The sequence below is a fragment of the Hemiscyllium ocellatum genome, chromosome 11 (assembly GCF_020745735.1).
Source record: "Hemiscyllium ocellatum isolate sHemOce1 chromosome 11, sHemOce1.pat.X.cur, whole genome shotgun sequence".
In the NCBI taxonomy this organism is placed as follows: domain Eukaryota; kingdom Metazoa; phylum Chordata; class Chondrichthyes; order Orectolobiformes; family Hemiscylliidae; genus Hemiscyllium; species Hemiscyllium ocellatum.
The window spans coordinates 43,864,817-43,886,018 of NC_083411.1; the positions used below are offsets into that span (position 1 = coordinate 43,864,817).

General features: G+C 43.7%; 1 protein-coding gene across 1 annotated transcript in view; it reads left to right on the forward strand.

Moving 5' to 3' along the window:
- The first annotated feature begins 560 nt into the window (after positions 1-560).
- Positions 561-21,202, forward strand: part of LOC132820320 (sodium- and chloride-dependent neutral and basic amino acid transporter B(0+)-like) — a 65,955-nt gene continuing 45,313 nt past the window's right edge. Inside the window, exons 1-4 of the mRNA XM_060832344.1 lie at positions 561-659; positions 831-984; positions 3,407-3,538; positions 15,349-15,516. Coding sequence (XP_060688327.1) covers positions 561-659; positions 831-984; positions 3,407-3,538; positions 15,349-15,516 — 553 coding nt within the window. The remainder of the gene's footprint in view (positions 660-830; positions 985-3,406; positions 3,539-15,348; positions 15,517-21,202) is intronic.

The window sequence follows — 21,202 nt, forward strand, 5'->3', positions numbered from 1 at the left end:
ATGTTCTAGATGGTGGGGTCCAGTTAGAATTGGCAGAAGTGTTTAAAGCTGACTGGTTTCCATCCACTGCCACTCCCTTCCATTCCTCCCAGCCACCAACTGGATTCATTCTTCCCTTTGACCAACCAGGTTGTACCCTCTACCTGTCCTCACCTCTCCCCACTTCACCACTCTGCCCATGCCTCCCCCTTTATCTGTAGCTCCCCCCCACTCTCACCCTCAGTCCTGAAGAAAGGTTGCACCCAAAATGTCGACTTCTCCACCTCCTGATGCTGCCTGGCTTGCTGTGTTCTTCCAGCCTCCTGCCTTTCTATTAACAACTGACGTGGCCCTGAAATATTCGACATGTGAAATGTTCTTACAGTTCCTTTTGCTTAATTACAGTGATTTTTAAACTTATCATGGTTCATCATTACATAATGACTCTTTCTGAGGATAGTTCTGCTTGTACACATTTGTTATATCCCAACTCTTTAAATTTCTTATAGTGTGCTTTAATTAATTCTGATTTTCATTCGCTGATTGGTTCTCAGTGAGAATTATTTAATTCGATTGGCTACATGGACAGCTGGATGTATCACAGCAGCTCAGCAATAGGTTCCCACATAAACTGTTCCACCATCAAAGTGGACATTGAAAAATGTAAGCTGACCAGTGAGGTGTGAAATCTCTCAATGCAGATCTCTTTGAAGTCAGGGTCAATGATGAGGTGGTTGTTTTGGCACTGGGTCTAAAACCCAAGTCAGTTTTTCCCTGATGGGTGAAACATGTGCTTTTTGATTGAGTTCTGCTCTAATCTCTGACTCGGCCATTTCCACTCTCTCCCTCAGGTTGCCAACAATGATGCTGTAAATGAAGATGATGAGAATGTGGAGCGAGGTAACTGGTCCTCGAAGACTGATTACCTGCTCTCAGTGATCGGCTCTGCTGTGGGTCTGGGCAATGTCTGGAGATTCCCGTACCTGGCTTACAAAAATGGAGGAGGTACTATAAACAAATCCACAATACAGCAGAGAGAAAACAAAAGGAAAGGGAAGAATAAACTGTTTATAAATAATATTAAATTAAATTAATTTCAAAATAGTTTATTGAAGTTGGTCAATAATACAGGGATAAATAATGTTGACATAAAAGACAGTGAATTTAATCTGGCATCTTTAAGTTGTTTATAGAGGGCCCAATTTTCCAAACAATGACAATCTCCCACAGATTTCCACTTTGATCCTTCCTTATTTAAAAATAGAAGGAGTTCTTCATTTCTGAGACGAGATTCTGATCATGATTATTTCAGAAATGTGGAAGTGTTACTATTCTGACAGTGCTTTCTCAGCCTAGAACTGCAGTGAGGTGGTTAAGGAGCCGGGGCTGGTTAGAGAAACCATGGTCCCCTTTCACAGCTCTCAGCTGCTATATCCTGAAACGTAAAGGTTGTTGCAGCCTCCTTGATAGCAGCTGTCCAACAGTAAGTATATAAAGGAAACGTAATGTCCTGGTGCTGGGAGGGCAGGGTGCCATCTGGGTGGTATATACCAAGGTGTGAGGCAAGGGGGTATAGACTGTGTAGCAGGTAAGGTTATGCCACGGATTTTATGCAGATACCACTGTTTGAAGACATCCAACTTTACCCTTTATGTATGACACAGAATATAAAGACAATATAAAGACACAGAAGTTATACTCCAGCGATTCAAAGGGTCTGTGACTGTGCTGCAAAACTCTACAATTCGATGAGTAAATGAGGATAACTTGCAAATTGAAAATTACTTTCGTAGAATAAAAGAATGAATCAAGGAGATACGAGGGCAATTTTGATCAAAGTTTCTCCTGCTAAAATAACGCCAGACTGGAGAATTGCCTTTATATGAAGTTGCTCTGATTGCTCCCCAGTTACATTTTTAGAAAGTCACACACTCATTTCCTCAATTTTGATTGAATGATGGTGAAGTTTTTCTTTAAATGCGAACATTCCTTCATTTCCATGAATGTTTCTTCTATTTTTAGTGGAGTAATTAGAGAAAGCACCTGAAAAATGGTCAGAATCATTTAAAAAATTTAAAATTCAACTTGCTGTTTTCCTGGCTTGAAAATGCTGGTGTTGGATGGGGATTTACAGAGTTTAAAATCACACAGCATCAGGTTGCAGTCCAACAGGTTTAATTGGAAGCACTAGCTTTCGGAGTGACGCTCCGTAATCAGGTGTTTGGAAAAACACAACCTACAACAACACTGCATAGACATTGTTAAGGGAGCCTACAACCACACGGCATGGCCTTATAAAGGGAGCCTACAGCCGTACTGCATGGACATTGTAAAGGGAGCCAACAACCACACTGCATGGACATTGTAAAGGGAGCCTGCAACCACACTGCATGGACATTGTAAAGGGGGCCTACAACCACACTGCATGGACATTGTAAAGGGGGCCTACAACCACACTGCATGGACATTGATAAACGCAGGCATAGATTTACTTGTACATGCTCTAATCTCATCAAATGTATCCGTTGCTCTTGATGTGGACTCCTCTGCATCAGAAAGACCATGTGTAAACTCACGGGGCACTTAAGGGAACATCTCTGTTTTGTATGCACCAACCAACCCTACCTTCCCTTTGCCATCCACTTCAACCCCCTCTCTCCTCCACTGCAGACACATGGCCACCCATAAACTGGAAGGGGAACACTTCATCCTCCGTCTTGGGAGCCTACAACCACATGACATGAACATTGAATTCACCAGTTTCCAAATCTCCACTCCCCCATCCCAGATCCAACCCTCCAACTCAAATCCGACCTGTCCATCTTTCTTCCCACCTATCCACTCCACCCTTTCCACGGACCTATCACCACACCCGCTTTGCCCACCTATCTCATATTTTTCTCCTAGTCCCATACCTTTCCCCCAATTTATTTCTCAACCATCGTCCCCCTCCCCAAAACTGAAGAAGGATCCTGCCTGAAATGCCAACTCTCTTGAACCTCGGATGCTGCCTGACCTGCTGTGCCTTTTCCAGTGCCACATTGAAGTAAAAATGCTAACAACTTAAACAATATACACATCTTCAAATCTACATATTTGATGAAGCTCTTCCACATAAATCTTAAAGAACATTCATTTGGTGTATCTCACTCTGACCTATGGCACTGAAATGTCACCTCGATACCACAGTGATATCCTCTCAAACAAATTGTCATCAGGATCAATGAAAGAGGAGAACATTGATTTCTAGTGTCGGGAAAAAGATGTGATTATGACTGATTCTGGATAGATAGACAGATGGAAAATTAAATTGACAGTGAGACAGAGAGAGACATATTTCAGATTGGTTTCAGAAATTTACTTTGAGTGATTGTTCTAATCTTTTCAAATCTAATGCAACCCTGAAATTGTTTCCTCCATTTTCCAGCTGTATTCCTTATTCCCTACACCCTCATGTTGGCACTCGTTGGGATGCCACTGTTTTTCTTGGAAACTTCCTTTGGACAGTTTGCCAGCCTCAGTCCTGTGGCAATCTGGAAAGCTGTGCCCATGTTACAAGGTTAGTGTTTATTCCACGGCAGTCTAAATGGTCTTAGGCACTTCATCGAGAAATATTGATTCTGTCTTGTGATCTAATGGAGACTTGGTGAATTATTGGCTGTAACCTGATCTTCCTCACACTTCAAAAAGGCCAATGCAGGCAGTGAAGAGACACCAAGCATCATCAGTGAAATGTCTTCATTTCTTGTTCAATACCCGCCCTGTTGGTGAAATAGTAATAATGGAGCTGGGTCTATTTTCAATTTTATAAATGAAAAAACTGATGTCAATTATCTGATACCAGGTGAAAAGAAAGAAATAACTTGAGGTTTCATGAGAATCATACAAAGTTTTCAGGTGTTTTCCTGACAACACTGGAGTTTGGAAGTGCAGTAATCTGGGGAAATCTTGTGAAGTGAAGGCTTTACACCCTGCCACACACATTACTGCTAAGGTTGCGCTGTGTTCAACTGAGTCTATTATTTCACCATTCAATTACATCATGGCTGAGCTGTCCCTCAATTCTGTGCTTGCTACATACCTCCCTGTTACCTGTGACTGATGAGAATTAATCAATCTTCAGTTTGAGCAGTAACACCCACAGCTTTATGGACAAATGATTCAAGATTACCAGTGTCTTTAGTGAGAAAAATTCATTCCTCATTCACACAGTGACTGGTCTCTAATTTTAAAAAAATGTTTCCTTTTATTTTTAATCCCAGAAACCTGATGAAACAGATTTTCCACATTTACGTAACTGAATTTCCGAATTATTTAAAGGGTGTCTCTTAAATTAATCTTCATCTCAATGAATACAACAAATATAATCACTCTTCAAAAAGTAACCTTTTAAACTCTGGCACTATTCCCATCAACACCAGCTGTGCAGTGAGCTGACCTTCCTGAGTTATGATGCCAAATCTGAATGAACCAAACCAGACACCATCGGAGTAAACTTCTGGACAATACAACACCAGCTCCTTCCTATGTTGTAGCTCCGTGAACAATTCCAATCACCATTTTGGTTACATTTATTATTGTGTGTACATGGACATCAAAATCCCTTTGTTCCATATATCAAATTTCCTGATCTGTAAAATTCCATTTATCCTCCAATAATGGGTTCGCGTTCAGAAATTTGTAATTATCCAGCAAATGAGGCATTCGTCTACCAGTATAAATAACTGGTGTCATGTCAGCCTTTATTCCTGCTGTTGTGTGAGATTACCATAATACCCCAGATTAATCTAAACACACGTGATTCATGAGTTAAGCACTGTGGATAAAGGTAAACTGGTGAATGTCCGGTTTCCATTATGTTACATGACAAAGGTTTTTCGTAAGTAGAATCACCGAAACCCTACAGCCACCCAAACAGGCCGGTTTGGCCAATCAAGTCCACACCATTGCTCCATGCAGCATCTTCCCCAGACTCACCCCCCTACCTTGCATTTTCCATGGCTTTCCACCTAACTTGCACATCATTGGGCTGTGGAAGATAGCTGGAGCACCCAAAGGAAACGCACACAGACATGGACAGAATGTCTGTGTGGAGTTGCACAGTCACCTGAGGCTGGAGAATCGAACCCAATATCTGGTGCTATAAGGCAGCAGTGTTAGCCACTGGAGTCCCAAGCCACCCCCGCATACGTTCATGAGATGTAGGAGCAGAATTAGGCCATCCCATCAATCAAGTCTGCTCCACCATTCGATCATGGCTGATTTGTTCCTCCACACCCATTTTTCTGCCCTGTCTCCATAATCCTTCAACCCATTACCAATTAAACATCTGTCTGACTCATCTTTAAATTTGCTCACTGTCCCAGCATCCATTGCATTTCGGGGTATCAAATTTCACAGATTCACAACCTTTTGGGAGAAATAGTTTCTCCTCAACTCTGTTTTAAACTTGCTACCCCTTATCCTAAGAGAATGACTTCTCGTCCCAGAATGCACCACAAGAGAAAACAACTCTTCCACATCTATTCGAACCACACCTTTTATCATCTTGAATAGCTCAACTTGACCTCCCCTCACTTTTTTAAATTCCAAAGAGTGTAGGCCTAAACTGTTCAATCTTTCTTCATACAACAAACCCCTTAATTCTGAAACCCTCTGATCTGCCTCGATGTCATTACAGCTTTCCTCAAATATGAACACAATACTCCAAGTGTGGTCTCACCAATACCTTGTGTAGTTGCAACAATACTTCCTTACCTTCATATTCTATTTATTTGGCTGTAGAAGCCAATATTCCATTTGGTTTCTTTATGATCTGCTGTACCTGCATGCTCATTTTCTGTGACTCATGGATGAGGATACCCAGATCCCTCTGTACCATAGCACCCCAAAATCTCTCCCCATATTGATAATAGGTTGCCTTTCCATTTTTCCAACCAAAATGCATGCCCTCACACTTATCCACATTTTGGCCTACTCTCCTACCTACCTATGGTCATTTATAAGGTTCTCATGTCCTCATTGCAATTGACCGTCTTATGTCATCAAAATTATTCTTATGTCATCCACAAATTTGGCTAAAGAGCTTTCTATCCCTGTATCCAAGTTGTTAATGTAGATTGTAAATAGCTGGGGTCCAAAGACGTTACCCTGTAGGATCCCACTAGATACTTCTTTCCATACAGAAAAGGAACCATTTTATCCTGACTTTCTGTCTTCTGTCCATCAGCCAGTCACCTATGCAAGCTAATAAATTACCCCTAATCCCATATGATCCAACTTTAGGAATTAACCTTTGGTGTGGCACCTAATCAAAAACCTTCAGGATGACGAGGTATATTACATCTACAGGATCCCTATAATCCATTTTGTTCGTTATATCGTTGAAAACCTCTACAGAATTAACCAAACATGAATTGCCCTTCATGCTGACACTGATGGATAGCGTTTTGACTTTCCAAATGACCTGACATTGCTTCCTTGATAATTGGTTCTGATCCTTCCCCAACAGTTGATGATGTCACTTCCGCCCCCATCATGGCCACTCCCACAACCACCTCTGCCCCTCACAATTCCTCATGCATCACACGTGACATCACTTCCGCCATTCACATCATCGCTGATGCCACACGCTCAGTGACTGCTGCCACCCCTACTGCCGTGGTCACCAACACTTCCGCCCCCACCAGAGCCACTCACCTGCATTCTGCTGACACGCCCCCCACAGACCCAACTGTCACTATCCCCACCCCCCAGAACCCCGAGGGGAACACTACCCTGCTCATGACTCCACCCACATTCCCCCCACCACCGCACCCACTCCAGTTACATGTTCCGCCCCCACTCCCAGCTCCACACCCACATCAGATCCCAGCTCCCAGCCCTGCCAAGTTTTCACCATCCCTCCAGACCTCCCCCTCACTGAGGACGAACGATCAGTCCTCAGCAAAGGATTCACCTTCATCCCCCCCCATTCACGTATCAATGAATTTTATACACGCTGCGATATCAAACAATCCTTCTGTCGCCTCCGCCTCCAAGCTTACTTTCACAATCAGGATTACCGCTCACCTTCCGAGGACCCCTTCGCCCACCTCCAACACACTGCCACATGGACACTCCGCAATGGCCTATTACCTGCCCTCGACCTCTTCATTTCCAACTGCCGCCGGGACATTAAATGCCTCAACCTGTCTACACCTCTCCCCCACTCCAACCTCTCACCCTCAAAACGCACAGCCCTCCAATCCCTCTGCTCCAATCCCAACCTCACCATCAAGCCAGCGGATAAAGGGAGCGCAGAGGTAGTCTGGCGCACTGACCTCTGCACCACTGAAGCCAAACGCCAACTCGAGAACACATCTTCCTACTGCCCCCTCGACCATGACCCCACCCCTCATCACCAAAACATCATCACACAGACCATACAGAACCTCATCACCTCAGGAGATCTCCCACCCACAGCTTTCAACCTCATAGTCTGTAAACCCCGCACTGCCCGGTTCTACCTCCTTCTCAGGATCCACAAGCCTGACCATCCTGGCCGACCCATTGTCTCAGCATGTTCCTGCCCCACTGAACTCATCTCAACCTACCTCAACACTGTCCTATCCCCCCTAGTCCAGGAACTCCCCACATACGTTCAAGACACTACCCACACCCTCCACCTTCTCCAAGACTTCCGTTTCCCTGGCCCCCAAAGCCTCATCTTCACCATGGATATCCAATCTCTCTACACCTCCATCCGCCATGACCAGGGCCTCCAAACCCTCTGTTTTTTCCTCTCCAGACGTCCCCAACAGTACCCTTCCACCACACTCGTTTGGCCGAACTGGTCCTCACCCTTAACAATTTCTCCTTTGAATCCTCCCACTTCCTCCAGACCAAAGGGGTAGCCATGGGCACATGAATGGGCCCCAACTATGCCTGTCTCTTTTTTGGCTACGTAGAACAGTTGATATTCCATAATTACACCGGCACCACTCCCCACCTCTTCCTCTGCTACATTGATGACTGCATTGGCACCACCTCGTGCTCTCGCAAGGAGGATGAGCAATTCATCAACTTCACCAACACATTCCACCCAGACCTTAAATTTACCTGGACCATCTCTGACACTTCCTTCCCCTTCCTGGACCTCTCCATCTCCATTAATGACGATCGACTTGACACTGACATTTTTTACAAACCCACCAACTCCCACAGCTACCTGAATTACACCTCTTCCCACCCTATTTCTTGCAAAAATGCCATCCCATATTCCCAATTCCTCCACCTCTGCCGTATTTGCTCCCAGGAGGACCAGTTCCACCACAGAACACACCAGATGGCCTCCTTCTTTAGAGACCGCAATTTCCCTTCCCACGTGGATAAAGATGCCCTCCAACTCATCTCGTTCACAACCCGCACCTCCGCCTTCATCCCCACCCCTCCACCGTAACAAGGACAGAACGCCCTTGGTGCTCACCTTCCACCCTACAAACCTTCGAATAAACCAGATCATCTGCCAACATTTCTGCCACCTCCAAAAAGACCCCACCAGCAGGGATATATTTCCCTCCCCACCCCTTTCCGCCTTCTGCAAAGACCGTTCCGTCCGTGACTACCTGGTCAGGTCCACGCCCCCCTACAACCCACCCTCCCATCCTGGCACTTTCCCCTGCCACTGCAGGAACTGTAAAACCTGCGCCCACACCTCCTCCCTCACCTCTATCCAAGGCCCTAAAGAAGCCTTCCACATCCATCAAAGTTTTACCTGCACATCCATTAATATCATTTATTGTATCTGTTGCTCCTGATGCGGCCTCCTCTACATTGGGGAGACTGGGCGCCTCCTAGCAGAGTGCTTTAGGGAACATCTCCGAGACACCCACCCCAATCAACCACATCACCCCTTGGCCCAACATTTCAACTCCCCCCCCCCACTCTGCCGAGGACATGGAGGTCCAGGATCTCATTCACCGCCGCTCCCGCACCACCAGACGCCTGGAGGAAGAACGCCTCATCTTCCGCTTCGGAACACTTCAACCCCAGGGCATCAATGTGGACGTTAACAGTTTCCTCATTTCCACTTCCCCCACCTCACCCTACTTCCAAACTTCCAGCTCAGCACTGTCCCCATGACTTGTCCGGACTTGTCCTACCTGCCTATCTCCTTTTCCTTTGTTGGCTACGTAGAACAGTTGATCTTCCGTAATTACTACCTATCCACTCTACCCTCTCCTCCCTGACCTATCACCTTCATCCCCTCCCCCACTCACCCATTGTACTCTATGCTACTTTCTCCCCACACCCATCCTCCTCTAGCTTATCTCTCCACGCTTCAGGCTCACTGCCTTTAGTCCTGATGAAGGGCTTTTGCCCGAAACGTCGATTTTGCTGCTCCTTGGATGCTGCCTGAACTGCTGTGCTCTTCCAGCACCACTGATCCAGAAGTTATTATAACTGGTCTTTAATTTCCCATATGTTGCCTCTCTTTCTGAGTAAGGACATTATTTTAGCATTTTTCCAATCCACTGTCCCCTTTCCTGTGTCCAGGGAATTTTGGAATATTGTAAACAATGGATCCACTATCTCTGCTGCCACTTCCTATAATGTCCTAGGAGGTAGGCCATCAGACCCGGGACACTTTCTGCCCTCAATCCTCGTAGTTTCCTGAGTACCTTTTTCCAATCGATGTTGATTGTTCTTAGTTCTACCCTTTCTACTGCCTCTACTTGGAACGGTAATATTATCCTCCATCATGAAAACTGAGGCAAGGATTCAGCATCTCTGCCATTCCAGTGCTCCCCACTATTAACACTCCGATTTCTATCTCCCAAGGGACTAACTTTCACCTTCGAGACTCTCTTCACTTTTATATACCAGCAGAAACATTTGCTATCCTTTTTGATATTTTGTACTCATTTCCTTTTGTAATTTACCTTAGCTCTAATTATTAATGTTTTTCTATTCTTTTGTTTATGTTTGAAAGTTTCCCAATCTTCTAGCCTGCCACAAGCCTTTGCTTTTGGGATATCTTAGTTTTTGACTTGATATTGTCCTTGAACTCCTTGTTTATCCATAGATGTTTTTACCCCCCTTACCATCTCTCTTCCTTACTGGTATATATTTTAGTTTTGAGGAATTGGGTAGCTCTTTAACAGCCACTGATCATCCACTTTCTTACCATGTAGCTTTCCTGCATAATCTACTCAGACCAAATCTGTCCTCATGCCCATGTAATTTTATGTGTTTAATTCCAGAACACTATTGTGGGACTCTGCTTTCTCATCCTCAAACTGAATTTTGATTTCTACCATATTCTGGTCACTACTCCCTGGAAGATCTTTAACTAAGATGTCATCAATTAATCTCTCTTCATTTCACATTACCAAAACCAGGGTAGTCTGCTCCCTGGTTGGTTCCATAACATTATGTTCTAAGAAACAATCTCGAATACATTCAATGAACTCTGCCTCCAGGCTACCCTTGCCAATTTGATTCTTCCAATATATGTGCATGTTAAAATCACCCATAATTACTGCTGTACCTTCCTTGCAAGTCTCTAATATTTCCAGGTTTATACTGTGCTGCACTGCATAACTCCTGTTTGGGGACCTGTAGATTATTGTAACCAATTCCTTCCCCTCTTTGCTATTTGTTATTTCTATCTAGACTGATTCCACATCTTGATCTCCTGTGCTTATGTCATTTCTAATGAGAACACGGATCTCTTCCTTCACCAGCAAAGCTCTACCACCTCCTTTTCCTTTCAGTCTATCTTTCCAAAATGCTGAGTAGCCTTGGATATTCAATTCCTAGACCTGGTTTCCTTGTAATCATCTCTTTGTAATCACGACCAAATTCTACCCTTTTGTTTCTATTTGCACTTTTAACTCATTAATATTGTTTTGAATGCTTCATGCATTCAGAATCAAAGCTTTAGAATTTGATCTCCTGGTAAATTTTCCACTGCTATTTAATAATTCCTTGTTGCATAGAGCTGTTCACCTGATCTGACCCTCACCACTATTGTCTGATAACCATCCACCACATCGCTAACATGCACTCTTACCTCCTCCTTGAATTTAGGTTTTCTAATTTCCCTTACAACTGAACTCTCTCTTCGACTATTTAGTTTGAAGACCTGTCCACAGCCCGAGCTACACGATTCTCAAGGACTCCGGTTCCAGCACGGTTCAGATGAAAATTGTCGCATGGAACAGCTCCCTTTGTCCCTTCTACTGGTGCTAATGCCCCATGAATTCAAACCTATTTCTCCCACACCAATCTTTAAGCCACACATTTACCTGCTTAATCATGTTGACCCTGTGCCAATTAGCTTGTGGCTGAGGTAGCAACCTAGAGATTATTTCCTTTTTGGTTCTGCTTTTTAATTTAGCTCCTTGCTCTTCTTCATGCTCCCTTAACAGAATCTCTGCTCTAGTTTTATCTATGTCGTTGGTACCTACTGGATCTTTACCCTCCCACTCCAACTTCCTTTGTAGCCCAGATGAAATATCCTGAACCCAAGCAGTGGGTAGGCAATGCAACCTATGAGGCTCTTGATCTTGGTCACGGAGAACGGGTGTCTATGCCCCCAACTAAGATATGTGACTGTCTCCTGAAACTCAGTGTCCGGGTAGCTCTCCCCCTCCCTGTCACAACATCCAAAGCTCAGAATTCAGCACATCAACTCTGAGCTACATTTCCTTGAGTAACTAACATTTACTACAGACGTGGTCACTGGGACCGAAAATGGGGTCCAACAGCTCCCACATCATGCAGGAACAACAGATCACCTGACCTTCTATCCTCATTTAATTAATTAATTTTGAATTTGGGTTTTTTTTTAAATTACCTGCTTATGATCTCAATCTTAACATAAGTTATAACCAATAATCTAGCATGTATTCAATTGAACACAGACTCAACGTTAACACAGATTCAAATTTAGCAGATTCCCGATTAGCCAATCAATTCATAGCCATCCTGTGACATTATTTTTCAGCTCCCACCTCAGTTGAAACACTCAGAATCAGAAACTTTTACCTTCCCAGCCTGCCCTCTGGTTCTTTCCCACTCAGGCCTGCTCCTGAAGTGAAGGCCCCAAATCCTCATGGTAAGTTTTTATATCACTTAGCTTCCCAGTCTGGCCTCTGAGTCATTCCTGCTCAGCTCCACTCCTGAAGTGAAGGCCGCACATGCCCATGGTAAGTATTTATATCACTTACTGTCCGAGGCTGCTATCCGGCTTGCTCCCTCTCAGTTCCATTCCTGAAGCGTCGGCCAGAAACCCCAGAGGTAACTTTTGACATCACTTACTGTCCCAGGCTGCCTCCAACTATTCCTGCTCAGGTCCCCTCCTGAAATGAAGAGCACCACTCCTCCCAATGTGCTTTAAAGTGATGCTGACTTAATGGACACCCATCCCAGTCAATTTACTATTAATTTATATTCATGATTTAAAGATCTTAAAGAGAGGAAGGGACTGAATTAGAATACCAAATTTCTGATGACACAAAGATAGTTAGGAAAGTATGGAGAAAATAAGAAAGCTATAAAAAGAAGTTTAAGTGTGAAAGCAAATATCTGACAAATGGAATATACGGAGCCATAAAATTGCCTATTTTAGCAGGAAAAATTGATAAGGATAGAGCGGTAGATATGATTAGATTAGATTAGATTAGATTACTTACAGTGTGGAAACAGGCCCTTCGGCCCAACAAGTCCACACCGACCCGCCGAAGCGACAACCCACCCATACCCCTACATATACCCCTTACCTAACACTACGGGCAATTTAGCATGGCCAATTCACCTGACCCGCACATCTTTGGACTGTGGGAGGAAACCGGAGCACCCGGAGGAAACCCACGCAGACACGGGGAGAACGTGCAAACTCCACACAGTCAGTCGCCTGAGGCGGGAATTGAACCCAGGTCCCTGGCGCTGTGAGGCAGCAGTGCTAACCACTGTGCCACCGTGCCACCCTGATCTATATGGACTTCAGTAAGGCATTCGACACGGTTCCCCATGGGAGACTGGTCATCAAGTTTAGACGGAATACAGGGAGAACTAGCAATTTGGATGCAGAACTGGCTTGAAGGTCGAAGACAAATTGTGGTAATGGAGGGTTACTTTTCAAACTGGAGGCCTGTGACCAGTGGAGTGCCACAAGGATCGGTGCTGGGTCCACTACTTTTCATCATTTTTATACATTATTTGTAAGTGAACACAGGAAGTATAGTTACTAAGTTTACAGATGACACCAAATTGGGGGTGTAATGGACAGCGAAGAAGGTTACCTCAGAGTACAACAGCCAATGGGCTGAGGAGTGGTAGATGGTGTTTAATTTAGATAAATGGAGGTGTTGCATTTTGGAAAAGAAAGTCGAAGCAGGACTTATACACTTAATGGTGTGTTCCTGGGGAGCTCCTTGAAAGTAGAGTCACAGGTAGATAGAATAGTGAAGGTGGTGTTTGGTATGCTTTCCTTCATTGGTCAGAGCACTGAGTAGAGGCATTGGAAGGCAATGTTGCAACTGTACAGGACATTAGTTAGGCCACTTTTGGAATATAGTGTGCAATTCTGGTCTCCTTCCTAGTGGAAAGATGTTGTGAAACTTGAAAGGTTTCAGAATAGACTTACAAGGATGTTGCTAGGGTTAGAGGATTTGAGCTAGAGGGAGAGGTTAAATAGGTTGTGCCTGTTTTCCCTGGAGCGTCAGAGGCTGAGAGGTGACCTTATAGAAGTTTATAAAATCATGAGGGGCATGGATAAGATAAATAGACAAGGTCTTTTCTCTGGGGTAGAGGAGGCCAGAATTAGGTGGGCATAGGTTTAGGGTGAGAGGGGAAAGATATAAAAGAGACCCAAGGAGCAACTTTTTTCACATAGAGAGGTGCGTGCATGGAATATGCTGCCTGAGGAAGTGATGGAGGTTGGTCCAATCACAGCATTTAAAAGGCATCAGGATGGATATATAAACAGGAAGGGTTTAGAGGGATAGGGACCAAGTGCTGTCAAATGGGAATAGATTAGGTTAGGATATCTGGTTGACATGGACAAGTTGGACCAAAGGATCTGTTTCCATGCTGCACAACTCTGTGATGCTATGCCTCTAATATTGGTGTGAGAAATGCAAAGGGTGTCCTCATGAAAAAAATTGCTGAATGTCAGTATGCAGGTAAGTAGGAAAGCTGATTGCATGTTATGACTTATCATGAGGTGAACTGAATTCAAAACTGGGGTGTTTATGCTTTATTTATATGGAGCACTGGTGAGACCATTATCTGGAGTATTGTGCACAGTACCGGTTATCTTATTTGAAGAAGGTGACAAATGTGTTGGAAGTGATTCAGAGAAGGTTTGCCAGAATAATGCATGAAATTAACATTCTTTAAAGAGAAACAATCAGGATATATAACCTGCCCATTTATATTCACTGCTTTGTAATTAGATTGTCATTCAATACAGTAATAAGGCTTGATTATTTTTGTCTTGTAACCACTGTCTCTGTGGAAAACAAACAAAGGAAGCTCTGTCTTTTCAAAAAGGTAAATTTTAGTTAAATTATTTGAGACATTTGTGTCACTGAGGTCAGGCACTCACAATTACTCTTTGTACTCTGTTAAAAATCACACAACACCAGGTTATAGTCCAACACGTTTATTTGGAAGCACTAGCTTTCGGAGTTCTGCTCCTTCATCAGGTGGTCGTGGAGTAGAAGATCATAGGACACAGAATTTACAGCATCTGCAAGGCACAACTCAGGAGTGTGATGGAATACTTCCCACTTAGCTGGATAGGTGCAGTTCCAACAACACTCAAGAAACTTGTCTCCATCCAAGACAAAGCAGCCAGCTTGATTAGCACAATATCCACAAACAGTCAATGCCTCCACCACCAAACCTCAGTAGCAGCAGTATGTACTGTCAACAAGATGTACTGCAGAACTTCACCAAAGTTCTTCAGACAGCACCTTGTAAACACACAACCACTTCCATCCTGAAGGACAAGGACAGCAAATGCATGTGAACACAACCTTCAGGGTCCCCTCCAAGCCATTCACAATCCTGACTTGAAAATTGATTGCTGTTCCTTCACCATGGCCAGGTCTAAATGCTGGAATTTCCTCCATAATGACATTGTGGGCCACCCCTTAGCAGGTGGATTGGAGCAATTCAAGATGGCAACTCACCACCACCTTCTCAAGGGCAGTAAATGCTGGCCAGCCAGAGACACCTACATCCCACTAATGAATTTCAGAGAAAATCTAATTTCAGCAAAATACAATTGCTTTACTGTCAAGTCAAATCTATGTCAAAAAAAAATTCAAATTAAAAGTTGACAAACTAATCTTCTCTTCCCTGTTGTATATGAAGGTGTGGGGCTCACCATGATCCTTGTTGCTACCGCTTCCATCGGTCCATCAACTTGCATCCTCGCCTACAGTCTGTACTACCTGTTTGCTTCCTTCCAATCACCCCTGCCGTGGGCAGACTGCTTCAGTTGGTGGGGAGCAGATGAAACATGCAGCAGGACTCCTAAAGGTACAGTACTTACATTGATTGGGGAGAGTGTGGACACCAACTGTTATAGAGTCATTGAAATGTTCATCACAGAAACAGACTCTTCGGTCCAACTGGACCAGCTCCTCAGCCACGCATTCATCTGCTCTATCCTCCTATTCCTACTCTTACTAGTACATGGGACCGGGAATAATCCAGGTATTACTACCCTCAAGGACCTACCTTTTAATTTCCTTCCTAATTTCCTATATTCTTTGTTCAGAACCTTGTCCTTTTCTCTTCGTGTATTGCTGGTTCCAATGTGTTCAATGACCTCCTGTTGCTCTCTCTTCCCTTTGAGAATATTCTGCACCCTCTCAAACCTGTGTGTCAACCAGAACATACTTCCATGTGTGAAGCATCGGTTTCTGGAAAAGAAACAGGAGTTCCTGTGACCATAAGCCTCGAAAGAATCGGCAGAAAAGATAATTCTGTGCCAAAACCCGTGAAGAGACAAGGGAAGCTTCACAAGCCAGTTACCAGGGATTTGCTCATGGTTTGCTTATTTGCTTTTTACAATGATGTCTTTAACTGAACTTGAACTTGTCATCATGTTGTCTGCTCTTCTTTGGCAGTGCCACCCAGTAACTATTAGCTGGAGGTTTCCTTCCACATATTTCACCTGATGTCAAGAGATTTCAGGTGGTCTGAAATCAATTTTGCAAACTTCCAGGGTCATTGCCTTCACACTGTTGTTAGGGCACAGGGTAAACCCCTCTGCTAATGTAAACCAGCAGCGCAGAAAAGATTCACCCCATGCTATAACCTTTTAAATTCGAGAGGCAAAGAGCTATCCCAAAGGTTACTATTTAAAGTAAAAATTAACAACTTTATTCTTTAAGTCCAACAGAGAATATTAAAACCAACAACTGTTTACAATTCCTTTCTCTTAAACCTATCTTTTACCTTCCACTCGACAATACTAGTCCGATGAAAATATCCCGATTAAGATTTACAAAAAAAATGAAATTTCAAACCAGTCAGCTGTCAAATCTTCTTTTTGTATCTTCCTCTGCAGATTTTGCTCTGTCGTCTTTTTGATGTTCTGCTGCGCAAACCTCTTACAGGCAGATAGCTTTCAGAGAGCTGTTCTGCTGGCAGTCTGTACTTGTTGGTGGCTTGGCAGTTCTCCTCCTAACTTTTCAAAATATCAGGTTTTATACTGCAAAACATCAGATTGCTTCATTGGTTTTAATGTTATCAAAATACTAAATTCAAATTTGATTGGATTTTAGAATCTTGGGGCTTAATTTAAACTGATTGACCAAATTTGAATTGGTTCTGTTTCATAGCAACCCAGCTGCTGCTATTTGTTTCGACCAAGTGTTCCATTGTTCCCTTTTTCTGGACTCTGTGTGCTTTGTCCTTGCTAGCTTTTCAACTCTCTGAAAGCTTCAGTACATCTACACCTTCATAACACTGCAAAGGAGGAGTCTGAACTGTTACTTCCTATAATCTGTGGAGCAGTTCTCCCAGTTTTAATAAAAGTTCCCATATGTTACTGGAAATAACTTTCCTGGGTCACCTTTCCCTTTGTTAGTTCCAATCTCCAGGTCAATGCTGTGTGATGACTTTGTTTGTATTCTCTTTCACATTTTCTGTCATGTTTTGTCACCTGAAAGGCTTCCTAGCCTGATTGAAAGGTACTGAAGCATCAATTAGATTTCTGGAGCCTCATGCTGTAAAGACCAGGTCGGGAGAAGACAGAAAAGGGCAAAGATTTTAATATTAATGTGCATCAGTGTCCTATGTCCATGGGAGCGATGAAATAGAGATGATTGCTTTTGATTCTATAACAGATCGTTTACGTTTAGGTCAATAATCACGATGTATCTTTGGAAATTGATTGTGTTTCTTATCCCTTTGTGGTGCTTGGTTCAATTTAAGTAATTCAAGAAAGTTTTGTTCTCAAATGTTTACTTTAAATTAATGCATCATGTATAGCCACACACAAACAAGGAATGGATGCAATGATATCGATTTTACATTGAACATAAAACATTCTTTATAGAATTTTCATTGGCTCGCTGTGTGTTCGGCCAAATGACTTCCGTGACAGATTTCGTGCTTCAATCTGGATTAAAATTTGTGTAGCAGGTTGTTGGTTACTCATAGCTGAGTAGCCAGAAGGTTGGATCTCAGCTGAACTTGGAGACTGGAACAGTTGCTGTCCTTTGATTTCGGGTTGAATTCTAACTGATAACAAAAGGTTTGGATAGTTTGTAATTGTTCTGTTTTCCCTTTGGTTTCTGGCAAACTTTAGCTGGGAAAAGGCAGTGGCATAGTATGGGGAGTGGGTGGTGTATTGATATTGTGTCTGGACTAGAAGTCCAGAGATCCAGATGAAAGTCCTGGGCCATGGGTTCAGATACTGCCACCTCAGCTGGTGACATTTACATTCAGTTAATAAACCTGGAGTGAGAAAAGAGTTGACGAACGCTTGGATAAAATACTGAGGATGCAGAATGTACTCTGGCTGGTTGACTTCAATGTCCAATTTCTAGACTAACTCAGAAACACGGTTACTGATTGAGCTGGTTGATTCCTAAAGGACATAGCGGCTAGACCTGGTCTGCATCAAATTATGAGGGAACCAAGAAAAGATAAAATTAATCATCAGTAAAGTGAATGAATAAACGATTTTATTATCACATAGAAGAATACAACAAATTACATTGAAAAGCTTTCAGTTGTGTCAATGTTTCGGTGCTATTTTGAATAATTTATGAGTAGATAAAGGTTGAAGAGTGCCCATCAGTCCTGAGCCAGCTCATCATCAATGAAGCCTGCATCACTATCCCTCCTCCACCACTCCACCACCATCCACCATCTGCATCAGACTCAACCAACATCAAAGTCGCCAATTATCCAGTGCCATCTTTTGCTGCTGGGCTGATAATCCTCTGCCACTTCTGGTGCCAGACAAACCAACGTCGGAGTCACGTATTTTACTGCTGGGCCCACATCATCAATGTTGCCGTGATACCCTTATGCCAGCGCGAACCCAACCAACGACAAGTTAATGATCCTCAGACACCATCTTTCGCTGCTGAGCCTCCCTCGTCAACATTTCCTCGTTCGGTGTAGCAGTGGCAAAACCCGATGCTGGTCCTGTGCTTGCCCCGAAAAAATGTAAGGGCTCCCTTGAAGTTCACGCTGGGCCTGAGGACCGCATGGTGGTCTTGCCTGAGGTCCATACTGGGCCCACTCAAGGACCACACGCTGGATCCACTCAAAACCCGCCACTGGGCCTGCTCAATGTCAGCACAATAGGCTCAAAGTCCACACTGGACTCTTACCAACCCCAATGCTGTCTGAGCTCAGGACGAGGGAAGTAAAGGTACAGGGAGAAAAAAAAACAAGAGAGAGAACAAAAGACAACAAAAAGAAAAGCAGTCAGTGAGGATGAACTCTGGCTTCATGAACAAGATGATGGAAGACATCATCAATCGTGATATCAAACAGCAGCTGCTCAGCAAAAAAAACTGTCCCCAAGCGTTCATTTGGGGTTTCAACAGAATAACTTAGCTCCTGATCTCATTTCAGCTTTGGTCAAACATGGACAAAACAGCTGAGGTGAGAATGACTATATTTGACACAAGGTCACATTTGACCGAATGTGCCTCCAAGGAGCCCTAGGTCAATGGAAATGAGGGGAAGACTCTCTGCTGGTTAGCACAAAGGAGGATGTTTGTAATGGTTGAAGGTCATTCGACACTGAGAACCTTTTACCGCTAATGGAGTCAGGTGTTACTAGGGGACACAGCTTTAAATTAAGGGGTGGTAGGTATAGGACAGATGTTAGGGGTAGATTCTTTACACAGCGGGTTGTGAGTTCATGGAATGCCCTGCCAGTAGCAGTGGTGAACTCTCCTTCTTTATGGTCATTTAAGCGGGCATTGGATAGGCATTTGGAAGTTATTGGGCTAGTGTAGGTTAGGTAGGATTCGGTCGGCGCAACATCGAGGGCCGAAGGGCCTGTACTGCGCTGTATCTTTCTATGTTCTATGTTCTATCTCACTCCAGCATAGCTCTGAAGGAATTCCTCAGGGTCATGTCTTAGGCTCAACTATCTTCTGCTGCTTCATCAATGACATTGCCTCCATCGTAAGGTCAGAAATGGGGATATTCACTGATGATTGCAGAATGTTCACCATTTGTGACTCCTCAGGCACTGAAGCTGTTCATGTCCAATACAACAAGACATGGACAACATCCAGGCTTGGGCTCACATGTGAGAAATACTCCTGAAAAAATCATGGACACAATATCCTTGAGAAATGGAACAGCTTTTCGAAAAAAGGGGCCAGGTTTGTGTCTCCCTCCACCTTAAAAAAAAGAACCATTAATATCAAAATCCCGGTTAGTAGTCTAAACACACGTATACACTATACTGACTATACACGTGCAAACATGTGCAACCACAGGCAAATTCAGGCTGTGGCACACGCACCACCGAACGCCTCCATATCTCATTCGAGCCTCGATAATGCATTGATAATCACATCTTCACAACCTGCCACATGCACAATTGTCACTTTGAATGGCTGAGACAACAAGATCCATCTAAACAGTCTGGTATTTTTGTCCTTAAATTTTTTCACAAATGTCAATGAGTTGTGATCAGTGTATACGATTGTCTCAGGTGCATTGCTGGTAATATAAATATTGAAATGTTGCAATGCCAAGACCAAGTCTCTTTCTCCACTGTTGAATATTTCTGTTGATGAACGTTTAACTTTATGGAAAAATACCCGATGGGTCTTAGATTAGATTAGATTACTTTTAGATTAGATTACTTACAGTGTGGAAACAGGCCCTTCGGCCCAACAAGTCCACACCGACCCGCCGAAGCGCAACCCACCCATACCCCTACATTTACCCCTTACCTAACACTACGGGCAATTTAGCATGGCCAATTCACCTGATCTGCACATCTTTGGACTGTGGGAGGAAACCGGAGCACCCGGAGGAAACCCATGCAGACACGGGGAGAACGTGCAAACTCCACACAGTCAGTCGCCTGAGTCGGCAATTGAACCCAGGTCTCAGGCGCTGTGAGGAAACAGTGCTAACCACTGTGCCACCGAGCCGCCCGTCTTACTATTCCCTGGTCATCCTCCAGCAGGAGCACCGTACCAATACCCACATCACTGGCATTGAAAGCCATCTTGAAAGACTTCGGGTAATCCAGTGTGGCTAATACTGGAGCAGTGGTTAACACAGTGTTTAGGCTGTCAATCCGTTCTCCACTGAAACTTCTTGCCCTTTTTTTAACAATTCGATGAGTGGAGCAGCCACACTGCTAAGGTTCGACACAAATGTTTGGTAAAACTTACTCAATCCCAGGAACCGTAGTCATGCTCTTTTTGTCAATAGTATGGGAAATTCTCCAACTACTTTCATTTTCACATCCCGTGCGGCCATTTGCCCATGTCCAATAACATAGCCCAGGAAAATGACTTGTGTTTTGGCAAATTCACTTTTAGCACTGTTAACCAAAATCGATCGAACAGGTCTGATCAATGCTGTAAATGTTCCTTCCAGGAGTGACTAAAAAATCACCAGGTCATCAACGGACACCACACAATTGGGTAACAATGGCCTTATTAGTCAGTCTCTGAAATGTGGCTGGAGCATTTTTCATACCAATTGGCATGACTTTGAA